Source organism: Manis pentadactyla, chromosome 1 (assembly GCF_030020395.1).
Source record: "Manis pentadactyla isolate mManPen7 chromosome 1, mManPen7.hap1, whole genome shotgun sequence".
In the NCBI taxonomy this organism is placed as follows: Eukaryota; Metazoa; Chordata; class Mammalia; order Pholidota; family Manidae; genus Manis; species Manis pentadactyla.
The window spans coordinates 110647616-110672670 of record NC_080019.1 but is presented as its reverse complement, the minus strand read 5'-3'; the positions used below and the strand labels follow the sequence as shown (position 1 = coordinate 110672670).

Sequence of the window (25055 nt, the reverse complement as noted above, 5' to 3'; positions counted from 1 at the left end):
TTATGACAGAAAACCCTTTCTGCATTAATACTTACTAGTGTCCTTTTCGTGCCATTAGTTTCCAAATCTCTGTTTTAAATGATAAATAGTGTTCCATCATATCCAAATTAATAAGTCATCATTTACCTACTGTTGGCCATTTGTTTCCATTTTTCCCTTATTATAAACAATGCTTCATATATAAATCTTAGTGTGAATTTGTGATTATTCTTAAATTCTTGAGAGTGGAAATACTAAGTCAAGTCACCAGGTAGAAACATTTTTGAACTCTTGATCCATATTACCAAACCATCCTCCAGAAAATTTGTACTACTGAAAATATCTCTGCAATGTAAGAAAGTATCCATTTCAAACACCTCTCCAATACTGAGCATTTTCTTTAAAAAAACAACCTGCCAACTTGATAAGTAACCATGATGTGTTTGCACTTAACGCTGCTTGTGTGACCATTTCTTTCTTTGCTATTATTATTTGTTGATCATTTATATTTATTGACCATTTATACTTCTTTATTTTATGAATTTACTATTCATGTTTTTCCCATGTTCCTATTGAATTGTTTATTTTTAAAATTCATGAACTTGCATATTAATTTTAATTGTCCATGTCTTTTTAGGTTGTAAATATTTTTTCTCAAAGTCTGAGGGATTTCAGAGCTCAGGCTATATTCCCATTTGCCAGATTAAATCAGTCCCCTTAAGAGTACTTGCTGGTATAAAATGAACCCCATAAATCATTACAGAGAAAAATCCGTCAAATTTCCCACCCACCCCACCTCACTTCAGAGGCTTTCCTTCTTCTTTTGGGTGGGAGAACCACATCTTCAACAGTGGTCTAGGCCTCCCCAGGCCTGTCCTGGTTTTCAAGGAGGTCCAACAGGCTATTTTAATAGCTCTTACACTCCCTCTTCTGAAGCACTCAAGCCCTGGGATTCCTTTGAACTGGGCAGAGAGTTGGCCACGCTGAGGCCTTGATCAAGTTGGTCCCTTAACTTGTCTATTCATCAATTGCATTTCCTCCCTTAGAGTACAAATTCATTTTTTTAAAAATTCAGATATCAGCATTTTGTGGCATGAATTAAATGTTACCATCACTAGGGTACTTTGAGTTAATTTTACTCAGAAATTCCTTTTTTCAGTCATAAATAGAATTACTTGTTTCACATGAGGAACAGCATGTCAAGAATCAGGTACTTGCCTTTGTTGGTCCTTACAGTCTTCATTTGAAAAAAGGAGGGAGTCAGGCCATGAAAGCTTTCAGCTTTTTTCCAGCCTTAGCATTATGTTTTCACATGAAATCAACACAGTTTCATTAATGTTTTACTTAAAAGAATTATAAATATGCCTTTAGAGTAAATTTTTATTTTATTTTCAAAGTTTTGTTTTTTTTTATACTGTTCCAAATACTTCCAAAATAATTTGTTCTTCAATTATTGAGAATTTTCTACATATAAGATGGAAGTTATTTAAGTAAAACAGAGAATAAAATAGGGTTCTGGTCTTCTTCTGCCTACATCTAATACAGAGTAAAAATGCACAGAAATAATTAAACAAAGGGAAAACTTATGAATTAAGAGAATTTTGTATCATGAAGGAGTTCCCAGCAAGTGGATGTATTCACTTGAAGGAGTAATAAAGGCTTCATGGAGGTATTGGAATTTGAGAGCAAACTTGAGAAATGAAAGAGCTTTTATTCCAAAGGAATAGGGAGAGAGAGTGTTTTCCAAGGAGAGGACAGGATATGAGTATAACTTGGACTATCTTTGAGGAATAACATAAAAGTAAAGTTATTACAAAAGTTAAGTAATAGAACTGAAAAAAGGCAGGGGACAGTTTGTGGAAGACCATAGTACTGATAAGTATTCTTTTGGATGCAAATGACAGAAAATCCCATTCAACTAGAAAAGATCATGTACCGCCTGAAATACCTAAAAATTCATAGGTAGGCTACTATTAAGCGTTGTTTATTTAATGGCTCAAGTTTTCCAAATTTTGCCTGCCTAGACTCTTCCTCCCCAAGGTTGATCTCTTTTTCAGGTTCAGAGTGCTAGAGATTGGCAGCTTCAAGCTTACATCATTAGAACACCCAGTCCAGAGGAAGCATCTGTTTGCTCCAAAATCCTGGGGTGAGTCCATTTGCCCAGGTTGGCTGCCATGGTTCATATGGCATGCCCAACTGTGACCCATGGGGACTGAACGCACACTGGCTCAGTCTGGATCATTGTTCGACTTCCACAGCTTGGTAGTAAAATGTTTCCTACCACACAAAGGGGCCAGAGATCGGAAGAGAGAGTGTCACAAAGAGAAGAGAAAGTTCTTCTTACCACTGAAAGAGGATATGGCTCTGAGCAGCAAACTATATTCCATGACTAGGAATAAAAACTAAAGGCTTTGGATATTAGTAAGCAATAAGAAACCAATAAGGTTTTTGAACTTGGCAGTAATGTGATGATAGTCTTTATGAAATTAATCTGCTGCAGTTGGTTGAGGTAGGAGATGGATGGAGGAATTAAACTAGCTTTGACACTGGTATGAAGTTTAGGAAGTCTGTGCTAAGATGGTGGTGATTAAGAGTAGAAAGGAGGAGTCAAAAGCAAAATACATTTTTGTTTGTAAATATTTTCTCACCAGGGCTAAGAAACTCTAGAAAATAAATTTAATATTAAAAGCTATATTAGATTGCTGAAAGAACATTGCCATAAAGAAAAAAACAACAAATATCAATTATTTTAGTGCAATGTCTGAAATTGGTTTAATAGAGGACTCAACTCTGAAGCATCCAGTTTCTTTATTCATTTGGAAGAATACTGCTGCCATCCCCTAGTGACCAGAGTCCATAGTTTTCTTCTGTCATAATTCCCTCTGACAGCGTGGGATCTGGTGTGTGGGCTCCCAAAATTCTTTCCATATCTAATGCCCTGAACACAAACTAATCCCATTCAATGTGTCACAGAGACAAAAAGGACAAGTGGGCCAACTTTAACAAAATGTTCTCCCTCTGATAGAACAATAAAACCAATTAGTCATTTTAATTTGGTTCTACAGTTATTTTACTTTTGTTCTTTCCTACACCATCTCTGAACAGCAGGGTTTGAATTGTACAAATTATAAAAGAATGGTTGAATCACTGATAGACTGTTATCCCTGATTTTCTTAAGTCTACAAGCATACTGACATCATCGTTATTACTCAGCTTTTTAAAAGATTTAATAAATGCTAAATAACCATTTAATATGCAGAAAGATTTACTTACTAATAACATTTAATTTGGTAAATACAAAATATATTCCCTGCTACCACTCAATTCTTTAATTTTATTATAGTGATTAAAATTGCAAAGATTAGCTTTTCTTGCTGTAAGAAATCTGGGTGTACTGTGATTTCATGTTAAAAACTCTGGCCACTCAAAATGCAGATTATCTTATAAATGGAGAGACATACACATTGTACTTTTCTCTTGGCACTGATGTTGTTCATGTGCTAAACTGCAAAATCCAAGAGCTAACTTCTCCACATATTTACACAAATAAATAAGCCTAGGCTACAGTGCTGCTCAAGTTTGATGGAGCATACAAAGCACTTGGGGATCATGTGAAAATGCAGATTCTAATTCAGTAGGCCAGGGACCTGAGAGTCTGCATTCCCAGCAAACTCCCAGGAGACTTTGATGCTCCTAATTGGGGGATCACACTTTGAGTAGCATCTTTGAATTTAAAATGAGAAGTATTTTCTGGAAGTGGAATCTGGTATTAAGTCATGCCCATTTCAGGTTGCAAAACAACAATGTGAAAGGAATGAGATATGAATTATCTTTATTTTGCTCAGATACAATGCATGCTTTCATAATATGAAATGATTCTGGGTTTAGCTGGGCAGTCATGGCTCAGCCACTTTTAAGTCAGATTGTTGCTGATGGTGGCATCACTGCCAGCGGGACATACACCTGTGTCATGTCTGATTAGAAAAGGTTCTTTAGTGACTATTCTTTCCACAGTATGTACAGTAACATTCTTCTTTTACTTTCCATGATAGATGTAATTGTTTGAGTTTGACACATATCACAAATTCATTTTCAAAGTTTTTTTCCATGATTCCAATAACTAATATGAAAACTAGAAGATGTTGTGAAAGGTTAAATAAAGCATATAGATGTTTGGCAGAGATTTACATTTTTATTCAAATATTTCTGGTATCAGAGAAGCATACATACAGCTATTGCTGTTTGCCTTTCTTCCAAAAGAACCACACCTATTCCAAACTGCTGCATCTCTGATTTGTGTGTTTGCTTTCTGTCCGTTTACCTAAACAATGCCCTGGAGAGAACAGAGATTACACCAGGAGATCCTTTCTTACCATTACTATAGTAATAGGATAAGGTTATGCACATTTTCTCCTTTCAAGATCTCTTAAAAACAACCTAATTTGCAAAAAAGATTTCTACAAATATAATTGTATTATGATTTAGCTTTTTGTTATGTGTATCATAAAATTTTAGGGTTCACCAGAATACAGTTCACATCTGTTACCTATCAATTTCCTATTAGTATATTACTTGCACATTAAAAGTTTCTTTTTTGCACCAAAACGCCATATTACTTAAGCTAAAATGCTAGATTTGGATGATATGCTTTGGGTTAGCCAAATGAGATGTACAAATTGCTAGATGATTCTGTGAGTCAAGAGTATCAAGATAGCGACATTTGAATTGATAGTCAGCCAAGTATCTTTACTCATACAGCTCGTATGCATAGTCTTTGAAGGAAGTATTTGTTCCATAGAGAGGATTAAATTTCAAACTGAGGGGGAAATGTTTGACTAGAAGAGGTTAGATGTGAAATCTTGGGGGAGATAAATAAAATGTGAAACCTCTAATGTTTGTTTTTGTTTTTTTTAAACAAAAGTCTAGACAGATTTATCTTTCTGGGATGGTAAAATGTACTCCTGTGAGGAAGCTGGACTGTGGGTTCCATGAAGATAGAGATCATGTCTGTCTTATTCACTAGTGTATATTAGAACTTGGCACAGCACTCCTACATACTAAGTTCTTAAAATAAATATGAATGAATGAATGAATAAATGGAGGGATGCCTTCACAGATGCACTGCATTTCTGAGATTTTGTGAATGTAGGGAGCAATTAAATGAGTTACTTAGGTTTTAAAAGAGGATATTGTGAGGTTTCTCTTCAGTCTCAGTAGTTGCCATACTGGTACAAATGCTATTATGGTTGATGGTTCCTTGAATCTGCCATTAGATAATAATAAGCATATAATGGAAAGGAAAACTCTGACCCCCACTATTACTTCAGTTTTCTAGCACTTTCAAATCAGACACTAGAATTTCCCCAAGGATTTTATACCAACATGCTAGCAGTTTACAATAAATACTTCTCTTTTAAATTCATAGTTCGAGGTCTCATGAAATCATCACTCATCTTTTTTGGACTGGAAAAAGTCTGTTTACATACTCATACATGTTGGTTTATAATTTACACCTCCGTTTGCATGCATTCAGTCATCAGCACCCTGTGCAGTAGGCTGGACAGACATTTGCCTTATTTCAGAAGTGAGAAAATAGAGAATTAAAACAGTTGCCCCAAAAAGCAGTGAGTAGTGAGATGGAACAATCACTTCTATCTGCTGACTCCCATTCCAGTGCTCTACCCTATAAAGGAAAATAAAACGAGATCTGGATGATACTTCACAGTTTACAGTTCTTATGAATAGATCTCGGTTTTCAGGATCAAACAATGAGTTTATCAGGCAGGGTTTAGACATGAAAAAGCTGAAGTCTAAAAAAGGGTAAAAGAACATGTCCAAAGTTGGCTGTTAGTGGAATCTAATAGGAATCCACGTCTGCTGCCTACAAGTCTGAGTCATTTAGTGTGCGGTTGGTTGGTCCGTTGGTCGGTCAGTTTTTTCAGGACCTCAAGTGCATTGAATTGCATCAATCATTTATTTGGTTCATTTCATGGTCTGCTCACTAGTCCCTGGATGACTCTGTTTTATTTAGTTACATAGCAATTTTTATAAGGCAATACATGTCTCAATCACCACCCAACATAATAGCTAAGACACTGACGATTAACCTTCATATAAAATTATTCCCCATCCCTTTCCCCTACCTCCCCTCACCCAATATCACCAACATTCTGAATACTGCATTCATTGTTCCATTGCTTTCCTTTTCATATAGCTATATATGAATATATATTAATATCCCTAGGGAGTTTATATCCTTTTATAACTTTATGAAAAGTATATCATGCTATATGCAATATTTGGAGGATGATACCATGCTCTATATAATTTGGGAGGGCATGTTGTGTGACTGGAGATCTTTTTACAAGCAAAACTTGGTAATCATAGTATACATATATACACGAGCCCATGGTGTGTATGTGTATGTATGTGTATGTATATCCATTTGTGATGTAAAGACTACATCACTATCCTATCTCTTCAACTTGAAATGTTATTTAAATCCTCTCTATCTGTATATTACATAAAGACCCATTCATTCCACAAATATTTATAGGGTGCCTACCACGTGCCAGGACACTATACTGTGCTGTGATACATCCGTGCAAAAACAGAAACACTCCTCCCCCAAAGTTTCCCTGATCCATGGAAATAACATCGTATAGAGAGAGACAGACAATAAATAAAATCAGTATGTAAAATATACAGGATGTTAGATGATGTTAAGTGCTAGAGAGAAAAACAAGCCGTGGAAGGCCCTTAGGTACTAGGGTTTGCGATTTTAAATAGAGGGCTCAACGATGAATTGGGGTGGGGTGAGTGGGGAGAAATCTTATTCACCGAGTGACACGACGGTAACTTGTAAGAGCTGAATCAGAAGTAAACTCTTCAGAAACCCTCACGCTCAGCCTATTATGTCTGTAGGATGACGGGATCAGTCGGTATTGCTGGCATTCGGAGAAACAATGCATTTTCCTCCCACTTTTTCCGCAGCTGGCCGTAGGCTCCGCAGGAATCGCCTTGGAAGCCGCGGCCGCACCTGAACGCCTTGCGCGACCACCGCCCCGCGGGCACTTTGGCGCCGCGTACGCGCGTCCCCGAGCACGCGCATAGGGGCGCGCACCGCCCTCGGTCCGCTCCCGGGCCCTCCGGGCGCGCGCGCGCGTGCCCGGCCCCGCGGCCTCCAGGCAAGCGCGCCCCTGGGAGTGCGGCGCGCGCCCCGCTTGGCAGCTGCGGCGGCGGCCGGTGTGGGCGCTCCCGTCAGGGCTGGGAGGAGGCCCGGGTTCTCGGCGGAGAGTGAGACATGAGGCAGCCGGGCCGGGAGCGAGAAAGAGTTCGGCGGAGAAGGAGTGAGTTTTAGAGACGCCCGGCGAGCCCAACCTGCGCCTGCGGATGAGCGTGGCCGCCTGCGCTGCTCGCCGCCTCCGCGCGCTCGCCCGCGTCCGCTTTCAGCACCCGAGCGGAGAACAGTTCCCAGCCGCCGCCTCCGGCCGCCTCGAGCCTGCGACCCGGCACGCCGCTGCTCCCCTGTGTGTGCAAGTACGCACGGGGAAAGAGCGTCCGGCGGCCTCGGGGAGCCCAGAAGAAGCTGAAGCATAATGTACCAGGGACACATGCAGGTAAGACATGTCCATCGAACTGGAAATAAATCTTGGGGGCTAATTTAAGAGCAGGGCAGTTCCCCAAGTTTTTGTGGTCAAGTACTGCCTTCACACAACTCAACAAGTGAAGTGGCGCAACATGACCATGACATTTCTGTCCAGTTTCTCGGAACGACTAGACGGATCTCTGAGGGTCGGAGAAGGGGAGGAAAGACCTCGGAACTTCGATTGGGAAGTTTGCTTTCTGTGCATTCCCTGAGCCTGTTTCTTTAAGCAAGATCAAGGAATCCAAACAGAGGAAACCTGGACATGACCGTGTTTCCGTTGTAATCCTATTGATGCAACTCCGCATGTATGTCAACTGAAGGGCAAACAATAATAGGAAAGACAAAGCTTTTTCTTTACCATCTGCAAGGGTTTCTTGATAGTTGGAACACTTCGCCACTTTTGTATTATTTTTTAAAGTGATAATTTTTTAAATGGTTTGTGCTGTATTTTTCCCCCTTCAGATGATGGGACATTGTCACCTATTCCTTATAGTCGCAGGATGACTTGGGAGGATGAATTTCAAACGTATGTTCGAGGCTCTAGTATTTTTTAGAGGAGGTGCCGCCTCTGGTTATTAATGCTCATCCGAGCTGAGCCGTTGCTTCTCTCTAATGCACTCTATTCTCTTGGGCAGATTACTTTAACCTTGACTCCAGTTATTCACATGGTTGGTTCTTCCTTCTAAAGGCAGGTGTACGCTCTGGGGTGGGGAAATGAAGTACTAACTCAGCTTCCCGAAGTATGAACTGAGCTCTTTTTGCTGATCCTAAATGCTTTACTAATCAGGCTTGACGTTTGGGCTTCCTTTCCATTCCAAAGATGGTCAAAGACAGTCATCATTTGCAGTGCCTTCATCCTAGTGTGTAATGTGTGAATACTGAGGATGTTGCTTTTGTGTCTTTTGGAGCAACTGCAAATAAATAAGTAAATGTTATTGCATTCATGACTTAGTGTTACCCAACATTTAATTTCCAAGTCTGTGGGGAAATTCTTTTGAACCATAATTTACTTCTATATAAAATGCTATTGTGTCATATTCCTAAGTTTTATAGGACTCCTGAATCAGTGCTATCAGAATTCCAAAAGCATTTTCCATATTACTGACATCATCCTGTTCTGAAAATTATTAATGGAATTATATCACAGTTGGACAATAAATTAATGGTTGGAATACATTTCTAAATATACGTAATAAATATCTGCATGTTTCTTATTAAAGGTACATTAATTGGAAAGTTGAGCAAAAATAAGCATTCAAATAATGACTGCTGAAAATGCTAACAAAGGATTATTACTATAGTTTTATGCTTTATATTCACTCAACAGTGATACTTATAATTTTATATATTATCCCTAAAAAGTTTCTTCAAAGAAGCAAAATAGATTTTAATAAATAGATCCAATCTTCAGAAAATTGCTCATTCACACAAAATTCATAGTTGACTACTTCGACAATTTACAAAAACTTTACACATTATTTTTTTGTTGTTTGGAAATACAGTTTTGTGAATGAAGAACTGAAGCAACAATCTTGTAAATTCAGGCACCCAAAAACAGTTTTAACTCAATTTCTGAGTATTTCAGGGGAGGATGTTATTGAAACTTGAATTGTCTAGAACGATATCTAAGGCTTTCATTTTACTTTGAGAGAACAGACAAAATGTAAGACCCTACATATACTCCCAACTTAATGTTTTTTGCTTGTGCACTGCTGGAACAGCAAATATGATGGCTTGAAGCCATCTCAACAAATCTTGGCTGCCTAGCTTAAACTGAAAACATTACTAAATAAAGACTGTAATCAATATGCTTGCCAAAATTCCAAAACACAATACTTTTTTCCTATTTACTATTGTCCTTTAATATTAAACATAAAATTTCTAGTGTTTTAATAGTTTAATTGCTATTAAATGTACAATCATCTGAGTGGGACCCCTCCCCCAAAATAATGCCTATTACAACCAGACTTATTATACAGTTATTTACTTACATTTTAAAACCCCAATCCCTTCCCCAAAGAATAGTGTTTAGCCTATAGACAAAATTTCTGTTGTGTTGGTATATTTAGATTAAACAAAGAATCTTTCCTTATCAGAGATAGCATCATCTTCCTGTATGTACTGACTCTAATCAAGAGGAAGAAGAAACACAGCCCAAACACTCCAAAATATTTGTGATTAAAAATCTGAGTAAATATTTGGTAAAGCGGATCAGGGATGAGCAGATTCACTGACATTTCTGCCAACTCTGGAGTTTATTTGAAACAGTGGTATTGGCTGGTACCTTCAAACAGGAGTGAAACAAAATATTTGCAGTCATTTCCTGTGCCTTCTAATTCTTTTTTCTGTATCCAAGAGATTTTAAAATAAAATGCATTGTAAACAGGCAGTCTGGAGTGAAGGAGGTGTTCATGTGAAGCCTTAAAAAATAGTCTAATTTAGAACTCCTGTAGTGCCTTTGTTTTTGCAACTTAATGATTTTGTAAATAGAGTCTGTTAAGTCTTATACATACTACTAATAGATCCAGTTTACTGAAGAACCAGAATTCATCTTAGAAGTCACAAACTTTTAAAAACACATATTTCGTTTACTCTGCTAGTTCATTAGAAGATCAAAATTGACATCTATTACAGATAGAGCATAGCATAGTAGCATATATTTCTTGGTTTCATATATACCTTTTAAATATACCTTGGTGGCCACAGGTATATTTCTTAAGAGCAGGGCCCAGGAGTTGTGCTGTTTTCCAATTGCCTTGCCAATTATTTCCCAGGGGAATTTATCACCCCAGCAACTTAAGGAAAGGTTGTTTCCTTAGTGACTGTTAGATTTACTTTTTTCCCCCCTTTTGACTAAGGGAGCCCATGGTGATTAAATAAACTTTAGCATCAGGTCTGACCAAACTCTTTTCTTAATAGCTGACCTGTAAGACCTATTATTATACTTAATAATCCCTCCAATACCTCTGCATGCTCTGTACTTTGATATTTACTTGTGTATGTGCATTTGAATTAACACCAATTAGAGCAGAATAATTATGTGTCTGAATATGTCCTTAACCAAACTTTTTTGGGGGGATGGTATAAAAATAGGAAATATAATTTCCATTTTGAACTAAGATTTGTTTTTTTATTGTTAATGAAGCATATCCAGTAATTTTTTTCTTGTTTTAAAAGTAAGTTATATCAGAAGGCAATAAAAAAGTCTATTTGTAATTGTAACTGATCTTTGTTATAGGCATTCAGAACAGACTTTTCCTGATTTATTCAAGCTAGGCCGAGAAAACATTCCACACTCTGGCTTCACAAGACATGAACCAATAAAAACTTCATGACATAAATTATAAAATTATTAACAGCTCTAAAAGTAGACATTTTATTTGTCTTCCTCCAGAGGGGTTTTGTGTTTGTCTTTATGACTTGACATAAGCTTTTTAGAAGAATCTTGATGAAGGGGAACAGCTTGGGTAACATAAATTATGTTAATACATTAGATCTGGCCACTGGGGATTCATTTAGGCTCACAATGCATAAAGCCTATGGAAAGACACGAAGCATTCCAAAGACTATGGAAAGTTGTGTTCAACATCAATAGCAGCAGTTTGTCATAACTGAGACCCTAAGCAAAACTAGTAAAATAGATATTTGTCATGTCACTTATACTGCTCTAAAAGATCCATTTTCCCCCTCCTGATGCCTCCATTTTCTGTCCTGTGTCATTTCTTTATCAACCCTTTGCTAACAAAAATATAATTAATACCATGCACCCCTCCTACACACACACACCCCACAGTGGTATTTGCATTTTCAGAGGAGAGTCTTTGAAGATTAGCTGGGGTGGGGTGCGGTAAGGAGAACGAGGTAATGCTGCCCTCAGGCTAGGATTGGCTGTGTGTTTTAGTCCAGGGGAGCTGCGGCATCCCCCTCTCCCCCACAGCTGGCTCAAATGGCACACCTTCCCCTCCTCCTCGTGGTCTCCCTATGAATGATAATCAGCGTTAATACTCATTGGGTGAGTTTATTTCAGACATGTGTTTATTGTCTGAAATAGTATTAACTAGAACTCATGTACAGGAAATTCATGTGCAGTGAATATGATGCTCAAAATTATGACAGGCTCCAGCATGATTCTGAAGTGCCTTCCGATGTATTTACAAGCAAATCATGTTTAGTATGAGAGCAGTATTAAGCTTCTAACACTTAAAAACGGTCCTGCTTTTGCTATAATATTGTGGAATATTAGATTAACCTGGAAATTTTATTCCCCAGCCATGCTGGCCAACAGTTTACATTATACACTTACTGTGAGAAACACAATATGTTCTTCCTAGATTTTGTTTATGGTTTGTAAACATTCTTCTTAAAAACATGTGTTTGAAAGGAAAAATTCCAGCATATGAATGTTTTGACTATAAAACATTTTTAAAGTAAAGATTCAGAAAAGGTTCAAACAGAACTTGTTAATTTAAAAATCCTGAGTCTCTGGTATTACCACTGCCAACCTAGGAAACATTAAGATGTGATGTATCATGTAGTCAAAACATCTGGCAGGCTGATTTTTTTACACTTTTCATTGAGATCACATGTTGCCAACACAGGCATAAGCTATGGTTGTTTGAGGGTTTTATATTCTAGGATTAACTTCTAGATATGCTTCTAGAGCACCTAGTGTGCACTTCCTATACTAAAAATGAAGGTAAATCCCAGTCTAATGTTTTTTAATTAAGAGACCTAAGTCCAATTTGAGTGTTTTGGGACATCTAAACATGATGTAATTTCAAATACACTGATATAGAAAATGAGCTTGCCAAGTTTCTGACACATGTATCACCTTCTTATGTGCAGGATTTGTAAAAGGGAAAAGTCGTCTCGAACAGTACTATGTAACCCATGAATCAGAAACCAGAGTGCTGTGAATTGGAGCTTACATATCTTTCAGTGACCTTCATTTCCACTTCCTCCACTTCTACGCTCCTCACCTATGCCATCCCCTTTACTGGGAATACCAAATAGAAGACTTTTTTTCCCCAGTCTGTTAAGAAATATTTTTACATCTTATATATTATTACATTATACTGAGTATATACAGGAAGCCAGTTTATGCTCTCTTAGTTAAATATCAAGACCATTGCTCATTGGCCAGAGCTCAAAGTATAATACAATACACTGCCAATGTTGTCTTATAATGTCATTTCTGACTGATCCTTATTTGTACCAATATACTACTTCTATTAAAACTCCATTGGATAAATGACTATTATTATTCTTCATGTGAGATTTTACCAAAATGACCATCATTATATATTATTTTTAGACAATCACTGTTAGAAATTGCACAGATGAAAAATAAGGAGCTCATTCAGATAGGAAGGCACTGCTATCCACCATTCCCTTCAAGAGAAACACCATTTCATTCAAGAGAAACACATCCAGCAGCTCTGAAATGGGGAAACCTGAGCCTAGAGGGAAAGTTTGCATTGCACGTGTGTACACAACTGGCCAAAGCCCTGTTCATGCAGCGATAACTGCTGAAAATTCAGACAGACCTGCAAGTGGGACTTGGTGTAGTGAGAACTTTATTTCCCAAACAGAATGCCGTATGGTGATCTGTAAATCACGGAGATCACGAGAGAGGATTGGTACTGTTGTGACCCCAGAAATCTACCTAGGGAGCCACAAAGGTCTCACTCCCACCCACGTACCCTCTTGAAATTATTTAGTTTTTAAAGCAACTGATAAGAGAGGAATTCAAAACCATTTCATATGAGTAATGATTGAAAGAACTGGGGATGTTTAGCTTGGAAACTAAAGATCAGAAGAGACCACAATGACTCTACATAAATATTTGAAGGTTTATTATGTAGAAGGGGATAGAATTGTTCTGTACGGCCTTGTAGAGTAAACCTGGTATCATATCTGGGTGGAATAGAAAGTTTCCTCAAGGTAATGACAGTAAGAAGATCCTGGATAGGGTACCTACTTGGAGATGGAAGAGGCCTAGAGTGAAGAGCGAGCCAAAGGTGGGCAGAAGGGTGCACACACAGGCCTCTCACCCAAGACCATTATGCCTTGTGGATAAAATCCAGAAAACCACCAGGAGATGGTATGTGTGTTTGTGTGTGCATGTCGGTGTGTCCTACGAAAAATAGTTGTAGTCGGCTGAAGTAATGACCTAAAATATGCAAAATCCAACATGTCCTGGGGAAATAGTCTCTGGTTACCTGAAGTACATGGGTGAGCATTCAGACAGCCATGCCAGTACCATCATGCAAAGTGATCAAAAATTGTAAAAGGTCAGAAAATATGGAACCTTTTTCCATAAGGGAATGAGAAAGAGGAAAATATTTAAAGAGGAGAAGATAAAGCCTGTAGAGCTTTAAAATATCTTTTTCCTCTTTTCACATAAGTGTTAACTCTAATATGCATGCTTATGCTGAGCAGTATCCTTTGATAATGTGGGAATGCAACATCTGGGCAGGTGATTATATGCATATAAAATACCTGGAAGCTTATTGGAAATGCAGAATCTCAGGTCCCACCCAGACATGCTGAAACAGAAACTGAATTTTTCAAGATACCCAGTGATTTATGTGCATGTTAACATTTGAGAAGCACTGGTCCAAAAACATCTAGATATAAAACAGGCCCTGAGTGATTGTACCAAGACCTTAGCAAAAAGCTTCATAACTTTCTGATACCACAGAGGCATGATGAGGATTCCTGACAGAGGAGCTGGCAAGAACAACTATCACAATGATGAACAGAATTTCTTCTTTATATTGGCACCCAATTGGTTGTAGTTTTTCCATCTGTAGAAAGCACAAAAAAACCTATTGTGTTCCACCTGAATAAAACAAGTCTTTAAATATTTATTAGAGTACTATCATGTCCTCATTCCATTAAATCTTTTCTTCTCCAAGATAAACAGCCCAGTTCACTCAGTCATGGCATTTCTGATGTTTTAATGGCTCCAGGAGAGTATGGCCCTCTGAACAAGACACACTGCGCAAAATGTGATCTGACCAATGCCAAGCCCTGTGGGATGATTAATTTCTTGAGAAACACATCCTCTTTGACAGCCTAAGACTGCTTTAACATTTTTAGACTAAATTGTTCTTTAAATTGTTCTGATGTGTTTATTCTCTGAATAATTTGGGAGTTATGTCACAGGTTTTAGGTCTTTGTACTGGAATAGTTTTGGATCTAAATGTGTTTGTTAGTATATTCTACATTACTAGTTCCTTATGTCTCCAACCATTGCACTAATGTTCAGTTTCAAGGTCATAATACCGTGAGTTTGAGAGACTCTTGAAAATGCTTTGTTCAACCATCTCATTTTACAGATGAGGATATTGAGGTCCAGAAAAGTAAGAGACTTGCTCAAAAAGTCCCACATAGGCTAGTCAGCAGAGCTAACTCTGGTCTGAAGCTACCTTCACCCAGTGTGCTGTTTCTGTTACAGTACTATTCTTTATTTTGATGTTTATTACAGTAAAACATCTAAGTGCAAAGTAAACATTATAATTAATAAGTCACTAAATATTTCCAAATACCCAGATGTTTGGCATTTAGTCACAAAAATTGATCTTTTCTTGCCTTTCAATTTTAGTATAACTATTTGTTATTTTGTATATTCAGTTTTGGTACTCATTTGGCTGACAATGCAAGAAAGTCTGGTCTGTGACTGGGTTTTAAACGTGGAATGAGGTGCCATGAAAAGTTATATCATTTTACCTAAAGGTGTTTCCCATTGTCTCTCTTTGGACTGACTAGGTTGACCATTTGAGTGAACTGGTCTCATAGGTTCTTGGAACTAGATGCCTAAAGATACAAGTCAATCAATTCTTAGCTGTAAGCAACAGAGACAAACTCTGGCTCACTTAAGCAGAAAGCAGATTTATTAAAAATATATTTGGACAACTAATAAACATAGAAGGAATGGTGAGGATAGAAAAATCACCATTTTGCAATCATGTTATTAAAAATTGATTTAAGCAAGAATGACCAGTGACTGCTAAATATCCAGTTTGAGGAGAAACGATACATCTGGAACATCAAAATATCCACATAAGCTACAAAAGAAAAAAAATAGGGGTTTTTCAATGGAGAAATTAGACGACATCCAAACAAGGAATCAAAGCCAGCATCACCAATATGGTAATCACCTGGTGTACCTCTCTGGAGGTTATACCCTGAGAAGGGCACGACACCACTCATGTAATATTGCTGCTGAGAATGTACACCCAGATGCTAACCATGAGAAAATCTCAGACCAACCTAAAGTGAGGGATATTCTATAAAATAGATTATGTTTTTGCAAAAGTGTCAACATCATGAAAAACAAGGAAAAACTGAGATGTTTACAAATTAAAAGACTAAAAATACACAACAACAAAAATTAATATATGATCCTAGATTGGATATGGGCCTGGGAAAGAAAATTGATATAAAGATCTTTATTATCTCCAAGATACTATTTTAATTTAATCTTGCCACAAGCTTAAGAACAACTTTCTTTTTGTCTTACATAAATCTTCTAAAGACTTACATAATAGACTGCATATCAATATTAAAGACTCAAATGCATGGGGCATCTTGATTATAATCATCTTTTGGATGAATATGAAACACTAATGTGCCCAGTTTTCCACATTAAATTCCCACATATGAGGGAAAAAATGTGCTTATCACTAAGGCATATTATATATACTTTAATTCCCTGATTCATTACTAAATTCTTCACAGGGCTCTTTCCAATTTCTCAAAAAGAATAAGAGCTATTCTTTTTGGCACTATTGGCACAATTGAAATTTGTATATGAACTGCATATTAGATTAGCATTAATGTTATATTTCCTCAATTTGATAACTAAACTGTGGCTATGTAAGAGAATATCTTTGTTTATAGGAAATACATGCTGTAGTATGAAGGGGCAAAGCAGCATAGTGTATGAAACGTACTCTCAAGTGCTTTGGAATAATGAAAATGGTATGTACAATACAATTATATATAAAGAGAGTATACAAACAAGTACAGCAAAATGTTAAAACTTGCTAAATCTATGGAAAGAGTATTATGGGAGTCTATTATACCATTCTCACAACTTTTCTGTAAGCCTAAGATTATTTCAGAATAAAAAGCTTTTTAAAAAAATTTTTTTAAGTACACTGGGGTCTTCCAGACTCCTGGAACTAGGCTCAAGATGGAAAGACCAGGCAACAGGTAGTGGTACAGCCCCAGTCAAACCTCCAGCCAGGTTAGTGTAGACTCCCTATCGCCCTCACAGAGCAAAGAGCCCCAGAGCTTGCAGCCCTCACGCCCGAGACCTGGCCACTGGGTCAGCCACTTGCCACTGCTGCTCCTACCCATAGAAACCCCTTGTTGAAGCAGCAGCTGCTGAACCCCACTGCTAGGATTCAGTCTCACCTCGGCTGCTTCTCTATGCCCCCAAATCCCAATTCAAAGTGGCAGCGAGTTGGTGGTGCCATACCCTATCTGCAGGATAGTCTGGGAAAATGGGCAATTTCCCAAATACAGAGTTTAGATTTGGGAAAGTTTTTTTTAAGCCAATACCCGCTGTAACATATTATAGATATTGCTTGAAAGTAAAGTAGACTCCTCTTTATTTTGACCTGACTAGAGGCCAGTCTGTGCCTTCAGGCAAAAGAGTTAAAAGGAAATAATTATCTTTAAGCTCTGTGCTTATTTGGTACTACCTGCCATTACATGCTGGCCTGTAGGAGAATAGAAACTATATTGGTTTATTAAGTCATGTAACAAAGAAGTGCAGAATGATCCCTCCATCATTCATCAATGTCCATCTACTGCTTGCTCCTATTCTTTTTGAGAAATTGGAAAAAGCCTTGTGAAGAATTTAGTAATGAATCAGGGAATTAAAGTATATATAATACGGCTTAGTGATAAGCACATTTTTTCCCTCATATGCAGGAATTTAATGTGGAAAACTGGGCTCATTAGTGTTTCATATTCATCCAAAGGATGATTATAATCAAGATGCCCCATGCATTTGAGTCTTTAATATTGATATGCAGTCTATTATGTAAGTCTTTAGAAGATTTATGTAAGACAAAAAGAAAGTTGTTCTTAAGCTTGTGGCAAGATTAAATTAAAATAGTATCTTGGAGATATAAAGATCTTTAGAGTTCACATAGCACAACTTTGTCACTTCCCATAGGAGGAAACTGAGAGCTAGGTCTTGATGGTTCAGGCTAATGGAATCAATTGCCTCTCCCCAAAACGAAAAAAAAAAAGTATACTGGAAGGCTTAGACATCACTTGCATGCATCATACGTCACTTAGTAACCCCTCACATTGGAAGAGGCTGCAAAAACATAGTGGTTAAGAGTTTGTGCTCCAGGATCTGACAGTCGCAAGTTCAAAGCCTGACTTTCCCACGTATTGTCTGTGTGATGATGCCCTTATAACTTACCCTCTCTAAACCTCATTTTTCTCATCTGTGACATGGAGAGAATAAATGGATCCATATGTTGTGATGACTTTGTAAGGATTAGCTCTTAGATTTTTAAAGGGCTGGCAAAGTGTTTCATATATGCTGCATGTAGAAGGAGTTTAGCCACAGCAGTGCCTGTTACATACTTGTTTGTTTACAGTGATGACAGATGCTTGATTTTCTTGTCTCACAGTTCTGGATTTTTTTTCATTTCCCCATTCTCAGACTTGTGCTTCTGTCCACTAAATATTACTCAGACTTTAATATTCCACGCAGATGGACCACTGCTGGGTGCCCCCTGTGCACCCTCTCCCTCCCACACATACAATGCAGAATTAAGGATGTCCTCCTTGGCACCTTATATGCATTGTTAATACCATAATTAATGTACAACTTTATTGTCAGTCTCCCCAACTACTTTAAGCCCATCTGTGGCAGTGACTATATCCAATACATCTTCACATCTCTGGAGACTAGTAGTGTTAGGTACATACTCTTAATGTGCAGCATTTATTGAATGAATGAATGAATTGATGAAGAAAAAAATGAAAGGAATGAATGAATGAAATAGTCTCTTACTGTTCTGAATAAAGACTCCAACATGCAGTTGAGATGGTCTTCCTGATTCTAAGACACTCTGGCCCAGAATCTGGTCTCTTCCCATGAGTTTCAGTAGCAAATACATATCAAGTGAAGTTTCCACACACTTGAAAAGGAATCAATTACAGGGAAACCTTATAAACCTTATAATTAGATTGCCACTGTAATTAACCAACACTCTGCTGTCAAAGCAGTCCATGCAGTTTAATGGGTTCAACCTCTTTAAAGCCTGAGGACAGTCTGGGGCTGCAGATTTAAAAATGTAATAGATTCTCCTAATGGTTTCTAACTATATCTCTAACTGGCCAAGGTCATTTGGAATTAGAATCCATGCCCCTAAGGTTCTAGACACTTCACCAACTCATCTAGTTGTCAACAGCAATTTTGATAATAGTGCTAACACACACACCCCTGAGACCTCTGAGTCAACAGAACATCATAATTAGAACTGCCCTAGGAAGCTGCCATTTGTTTACACCCATTTGTAAGGGCTGCTTACACCTCCAGTCCTGACCTCCCCACTTTTACTCACACACACACACACACACAAACACACACATGCATGTGCATTTCCCAATGACCCAGGGAAGGAGCTGGAACTGCACATACAATGGTCATCTAGGGGACATGTCTATTTTGTGAGTCTGTCTGCATATAGATATCTTTGTATTATATTTCCAGCAGTTACTCTGATGTGGAAGCCTGAAATATAGAGTAGTAATTCCTACCTCGGTCACAGGGTAAAAAGATTTTAAAAACCACATGTCAAAGCTCTGTTTTATAGGAGGTAGGCAATAAGTAGTACGCCAGTGATACCAGCCACCTCTGATCAAATTACAAAAATGGATCTTCTCTGCGTGGGGAAAATATACAAAGACTCTCCTTTTCCGTGGAGGACACTCCCACACACAGGCACACAATTTGGCCAGTGGTAATAAAGGATGGGCTTTCAGATCTGACTTGTGCCCGCCCCTTCATCCAGACATCCGTGCACAGCTACTATGTACAACTGTATGTATAGCTCTGAGGGGAGACTCCTTTACCAACATCTAATCTGTGTGTGTTTGTGAATGGGTGTGAAGGTATATGATGAAAAGTGAATAAATGAGCTCCATTTTACCAAAGATATTCAAACACAGATTAGAGTATGAAAAGTGGTTGGCTTAGAGGATTAGTGACTTTCCTCCCAGCTCTAAGATTCTGATTATCAGGCCCTTAATTAGTGATACAGTACATCTCTGAGTGTTTCATCAGGCAGATTTCCCCAGTTCACTAATAACGATATCACAGAAAATAAATTAAAAGCTTTCCTAACATCAAGGTACGTGTTATTCCCCGTGAAGTCAAAGATCAACCTCTCCTAATTCATCAGAGGATGTGCTGCTGGGGAGGATCCTGCTGTCCTCCCTCCCATTCTTCAACTAACACGAGATGCTTGTCTACAAAGCTATCCGCATATGACAGAACTCTCGGCTGGGATACTTATTATCTCTGCTACTACAGTCGCATTTTCTGAAAACCTCATAAAAGTTAATCTTTAGAATGCTTCAGTGAGGTTGGCAAAGGATAAATATTTATCTTCTTCATGCTGATAAAGAGAATGCAGCTGATAGCATTTGACTGCCTCACCCAAACTTCCACATCAAGTCATTTGGGGACTGAGGCTAGATTGTGGGTCTTCAGGATTTTTACTCTATTGCTTGAGCTTGCATAGCAAATCCAGGCCACATCTTCACATTAGTATCTTAGCTATTGCAAAACGACTCAACTAAAGGAGATAAAAAGGATTTTGCCAACATTGTATGGCCTTGGAGGGTAGAAATAGCTGATGGATTCTTCATACCATTTACACAACATATGCTAAATACATACAGATTTATCAGTTCTCTGAAATGAACATCTGTGATGGGATGCACTTTCCTAGTGGAGTACACAACAACCGTGCAACAGCCATTTTTTGTGCAGAAAGTCTTTCTAGAATCAGAAATGCCTAGGAGGCCAGGAAAATAGTGAGGCTGTGGGATAAACCAGAGCTCAAACCCACTGCAGAGTCACTCTGTGTTGACTCTGTAGAAGCAATATCTTGAGTTGTGTGTATAAACTAAGCTAAGATATCTGTGCTCCCTACAAAATCTACTTTACTGAATATTTTGCCTCTGTGTTTTACCTTGTACTTTGTTTGCTATTATAAAAAACTCTGAAATAATGTGAACCAAATATTTTTTTACTTTATTTAATCTCTACAAAACCCATCTTTAAAATACCTGACAATATTAGAATTGAAAAATTAGTCTCTACTTATTTGGGGGAGCTCTGTCCATTTCTTCTGCTCTGAGAAATCCTTTTTTTGAAGGGAAAGAGAAAATACCAGCTTTGTTGAAAGAAAACTTCTAAATGGCAAGGTCAAGAATACTGTGAAGGAAATATGCATAGATCTTTCTAATCTCAACTGATATTAAAATATCTATTTAAAAGGGAACCATTGCTCCCTAATTTCTTAAAATTAATTTTAAACTTTCCATTACTTTGTGAGTGGAAAGCCAAGAAGTAACATTATAAAAATAAAAATATGAAAGTGTTGATCAACAAGTTCAATGTAAAATTTAAAGTATCAAAATAAAAATCTTGTTCCCTTTCATAATAGATTTTGTTAAAATTAATTTTTTCAGTGATCAACTTCTAGCAAATTCATGTCCTGGTTTTAGAACCAATGCTAAAAGAATTTAAAAGTTCTGTGTTACATCAAAGAAGAATTAATCTAACTTATCTTCTATTTCCATTTTAGAAGTTGAAGTATTCTGCACCTAGCTTGTCAAAAAATATTATTTTATCCATGGCTTGTACTGCATGTAATTCTGTCATTTTTAAAAATTGCTCAAATGGATAGCCTGTGTGCAGGCAAAGAAATATTAAAGTAACTAAGCTGAAAACATGGTTAATCTGGCATCTATGCTCATGTTAAGTATATCTGCAAACCAGTTATTTCATCCCAACTAAATGCCAACATCACTAATTGACCACCTCTGCCTGCTCCAACTCAAAGACATTTTTGAACTCATTATTACCATGTAGCTCTGAGGGAAAGGGTATTTCTAGCACAGGGAAGTCCCCAATGAAATGTGTGAAACTGAAATAAGTCAAGGGAAAGGGTAAGCTGGGAGAAATCGTTTTTATTGCTTACAGCTTGCTGGAATTTGCTAGCTAGGCCCAGCCCCATCCATCTCCTCCAGACACAGCTCACACTCTGCAGCCATGGCACACTTTCTACTTCCCACCCACCCCTTCCAGAAGGAAATCTGTTGGCAGGTTCTTGGTGACTGGCAGACACCAGACCAATTACGTACCAGGAGCAGAAGGGAAGAGAGAATGGCCCTTTTCCTTCCACCCTTTGCTGCAGATCTACAGGAAGGCTTTGCAGTGGTAAACACCTACTGATGTGTAAATGAACTAAGACTAGGAAGAAGATTCTGGAAATTCTGTCATTTACCCCATACACCACTAGGACATACATAAAGCCCACCTTTTCTCCTATTTTCCTGGATTGTCTAATAGTGCCCCCACCTACTTGGTGCCTATTGCAGAAACATGGAAACCATCCTCTCCTCTTTCTCCCTTACCCCCCAAATCAAATCCCAGTGCTCTAGTGCTTGCTTTCTAGTTCACTCCTGTGCTCCCCTATTGCTCCATCCTCACAGCCACCATCTCAGAGTCACTTTCTGGTAGTCACTAGTTAGCCACCTAACTAGTCATTTTACTGCCAGGGTCATATCTTACCACTGTCTTTGCTATAGCATTAATTTGATCATATCACCCTTCTCTTTAAAGTCCTTTCAAGGGTCACCATCACCTAGAACAGTATTCTTACAAGTGCAGTCTTCTCTAGAATCTTTATCTAGAATACTTGTTTAAAATGCAGATTCCTGGACCCAATGCAGCCCTATTGAATCAGGCTCCATGAAGGTAAGGCCTCAGAATCTGCATTTCAAAATTTTTTCAGGTGATTTTAGTACACACTGTAGTGTGAAAAACACCTGCAGAATAAGATATGACTTATAAGGCCTATTTATCTGGCCTTCTCACCTACAACTTCTCCATGAGTAACCTGGACTCTAGCCTTGCTGAATTTTGGTGCTTCCCCAAACAGTACCTGTGCTTCCGTACCTCTGGACTTCTCTAATGATGCTCCCTCTCACCAGAACACCCACCATCTCATCCACTTGGCTTATCTTTCAAAACTCATCTAAAGGGTTATTGCCTACAAGGAGCCTGCCCTCAGTCTCCAGGGCTGGAGGAGGTACTCTGCTGCCATGCTCTCCTAGCACCCTGAGTCTATGGAGACCTCTGTGTCACTTCCCCTCACCCTGCTCTCTGGTGGTTCCCTTGGCGGTGTCTTGTTCATCTTTTTAATCCTGGTGCCTACCCCAGACACTGCTTATGGTGGGTGAGCAGTGCATATTGGATTAAATCATGAGTCATCAAACTAATTCATCTTTCCATTAGCCTGAATTAATCTGTTTTGATTTAAACTTCTAGAGAGAGATTCCTATAGACCACAGAGATAGAACGTCTTATCTGGGCTCTTTGCAAATGGAACTAAATTATGAAAATGGACTATTCCCTTTAAAAATCAAAATCAATTAATCCTCAATATTACATTCAAATTCCTGTCTGATTAATAAAAAGTGGGGAAGAGTTAGGTGTGAGGAACAAAGAAAGAGTATGAACCAGCAGGCAAAAGAATTAGATCCCAGGTATCTTTCTGCACTAACCAGTGTATGATTTGGGGAACACCTCTTAATCTGAGTCCCAATTTTCTCATCCAAAAGATAACTAAATAGACTATTAATATTTTTCCAGTACTATTACTTTATTATTCTAAACTAAAATTTAATAAATCAGCATTTTGAGATATGAGTTAATGCAACAAAAAAGGAATTTCAATAAATGATTTGTAGAGTTTATCATGTATATGAAATTGGATTTGGGAGAGGAAAACTATTGATCCAACTTACCATGACATTAGACCACAATTATATATACTTTTTTTTTTCTACTTAGTTGTTATATTTTATCATATGGGTTTGGATTTTTCTTTTATCAGTTAATTGCATGATTTCCTTATTAGATGAAATGATAATCATCCCATGAATTACATTATTATAAATGAAATGAATGTTTCAGTATTAGTTGACTGGGAAGATCATCTTTACATTTACCTTATGGTTTTCAAAGACATGGGGACAATTTTTGAGTGAAGTATTAATCTAAGTTATAGTACTCCCAACCTGTGTGACCTTGAACAAATTTCTTAACCTCTCTGAGCATCTCAAAATAAAAAATTGAAGTGTGCAATAAGTTATACAATAGCCTGATTTCTTGATTTCTGACTCTTGACAACAAGAAGAGATTTATTGCCAAACTTAATAGTGGATTCTCTGCCTGAGAAACATCCTTTTACTATTGAGGATAGTAAAGATATTTTGCATTATCTTTAATCAATATTCTTCACTTTTGAGGGTAAGAGTTGCCCACAGTATCCAGTTAAAACACAGAGTCTCATTAAAGCAAACCCTAGCACTTACCCTTTGAAAAATTCTGCAATAAGATAATCATAATGGAAATTATATCCTTAAACTAGTTCCTTTCATCTATCTGATTTTTTCAGTGAATACCAAGGAAATATAGGTATCTGTGTGGCGCTCATCTGATACAGCTGCAGATCCTTTGTAACTGTCTGTGGTATACCCATTTAGACAGAATTGGAGGAGCAGATATGATGATAAATAAAAACAGGAAACCATACCTTAAATCACTTGAAATTGCCCTTTTGAAAATTGAAAATAAGGTGACCTTGTCAGTCAAAAGTAGAGTCCAGAAACTAAAACTCTAAACAGAGCCAGGAGTTCCCTTTTACAAGAAACTAGCAAATTTAATTTCTCAGGGCAGTGAAAGTTTTTAAGTAACACTGATTTATTAAAGAACAAAGAAAGATGGTTAAATGGGAGGAATATTTATACATTTATTCATGGATTCTTTAAGTATTCTTGACTTAATTCTCAGCCGTGACTTCATATGGCTGAAAATACCCTATTTGAACCATTCCATGGTCCCATCCACAGCTTGCTGGACACTACCCCACTTAGTAATGGAAAGGTGTCTCTGCTTCCCACTCACTTCCCACACAATTAAAATAGACACCAATACATAGAGCTACATGAAGGGCTTTCTACATATTGACCATTCACACCTGACTGTAGAATGTAGTTGGTTGCATGATCTCTATGGCTCAAAAACACCTTTAACAGAGCAGCCCAGAAACCACTCCTGCTGTTCTGAATCACAACAAAAATCTCAGAC

General features: G+C 37.8%; 1 protein-coding gene across 2 annotated transcripts in view; it reads left to right on the top strand.

The window, feature by feature from the left end:
- Positions 1–7496: 7496 nt before the first annotated feature.
- The window catches only part of PEX5L (peroxisomal biogenesis factor 5 like), a 220410-nt gene continuing 202851 nt past the window's right edge, over positions 7497–25055 (top strand). For both annotated transcript variants that reach the window (XM_036926773.2, XM_036926771.2), the window contains exon 1: positions 7497–7598. In XM_036926773.2, coding sequence (XP_036782668.1) covers positions 7578–7598 — 21 coding nt within the window. In that variant the 5' untranslated portion in view covers positions 7497–7577. The remainder of the gene's footprint in view (positions 7599–25055) is intronic.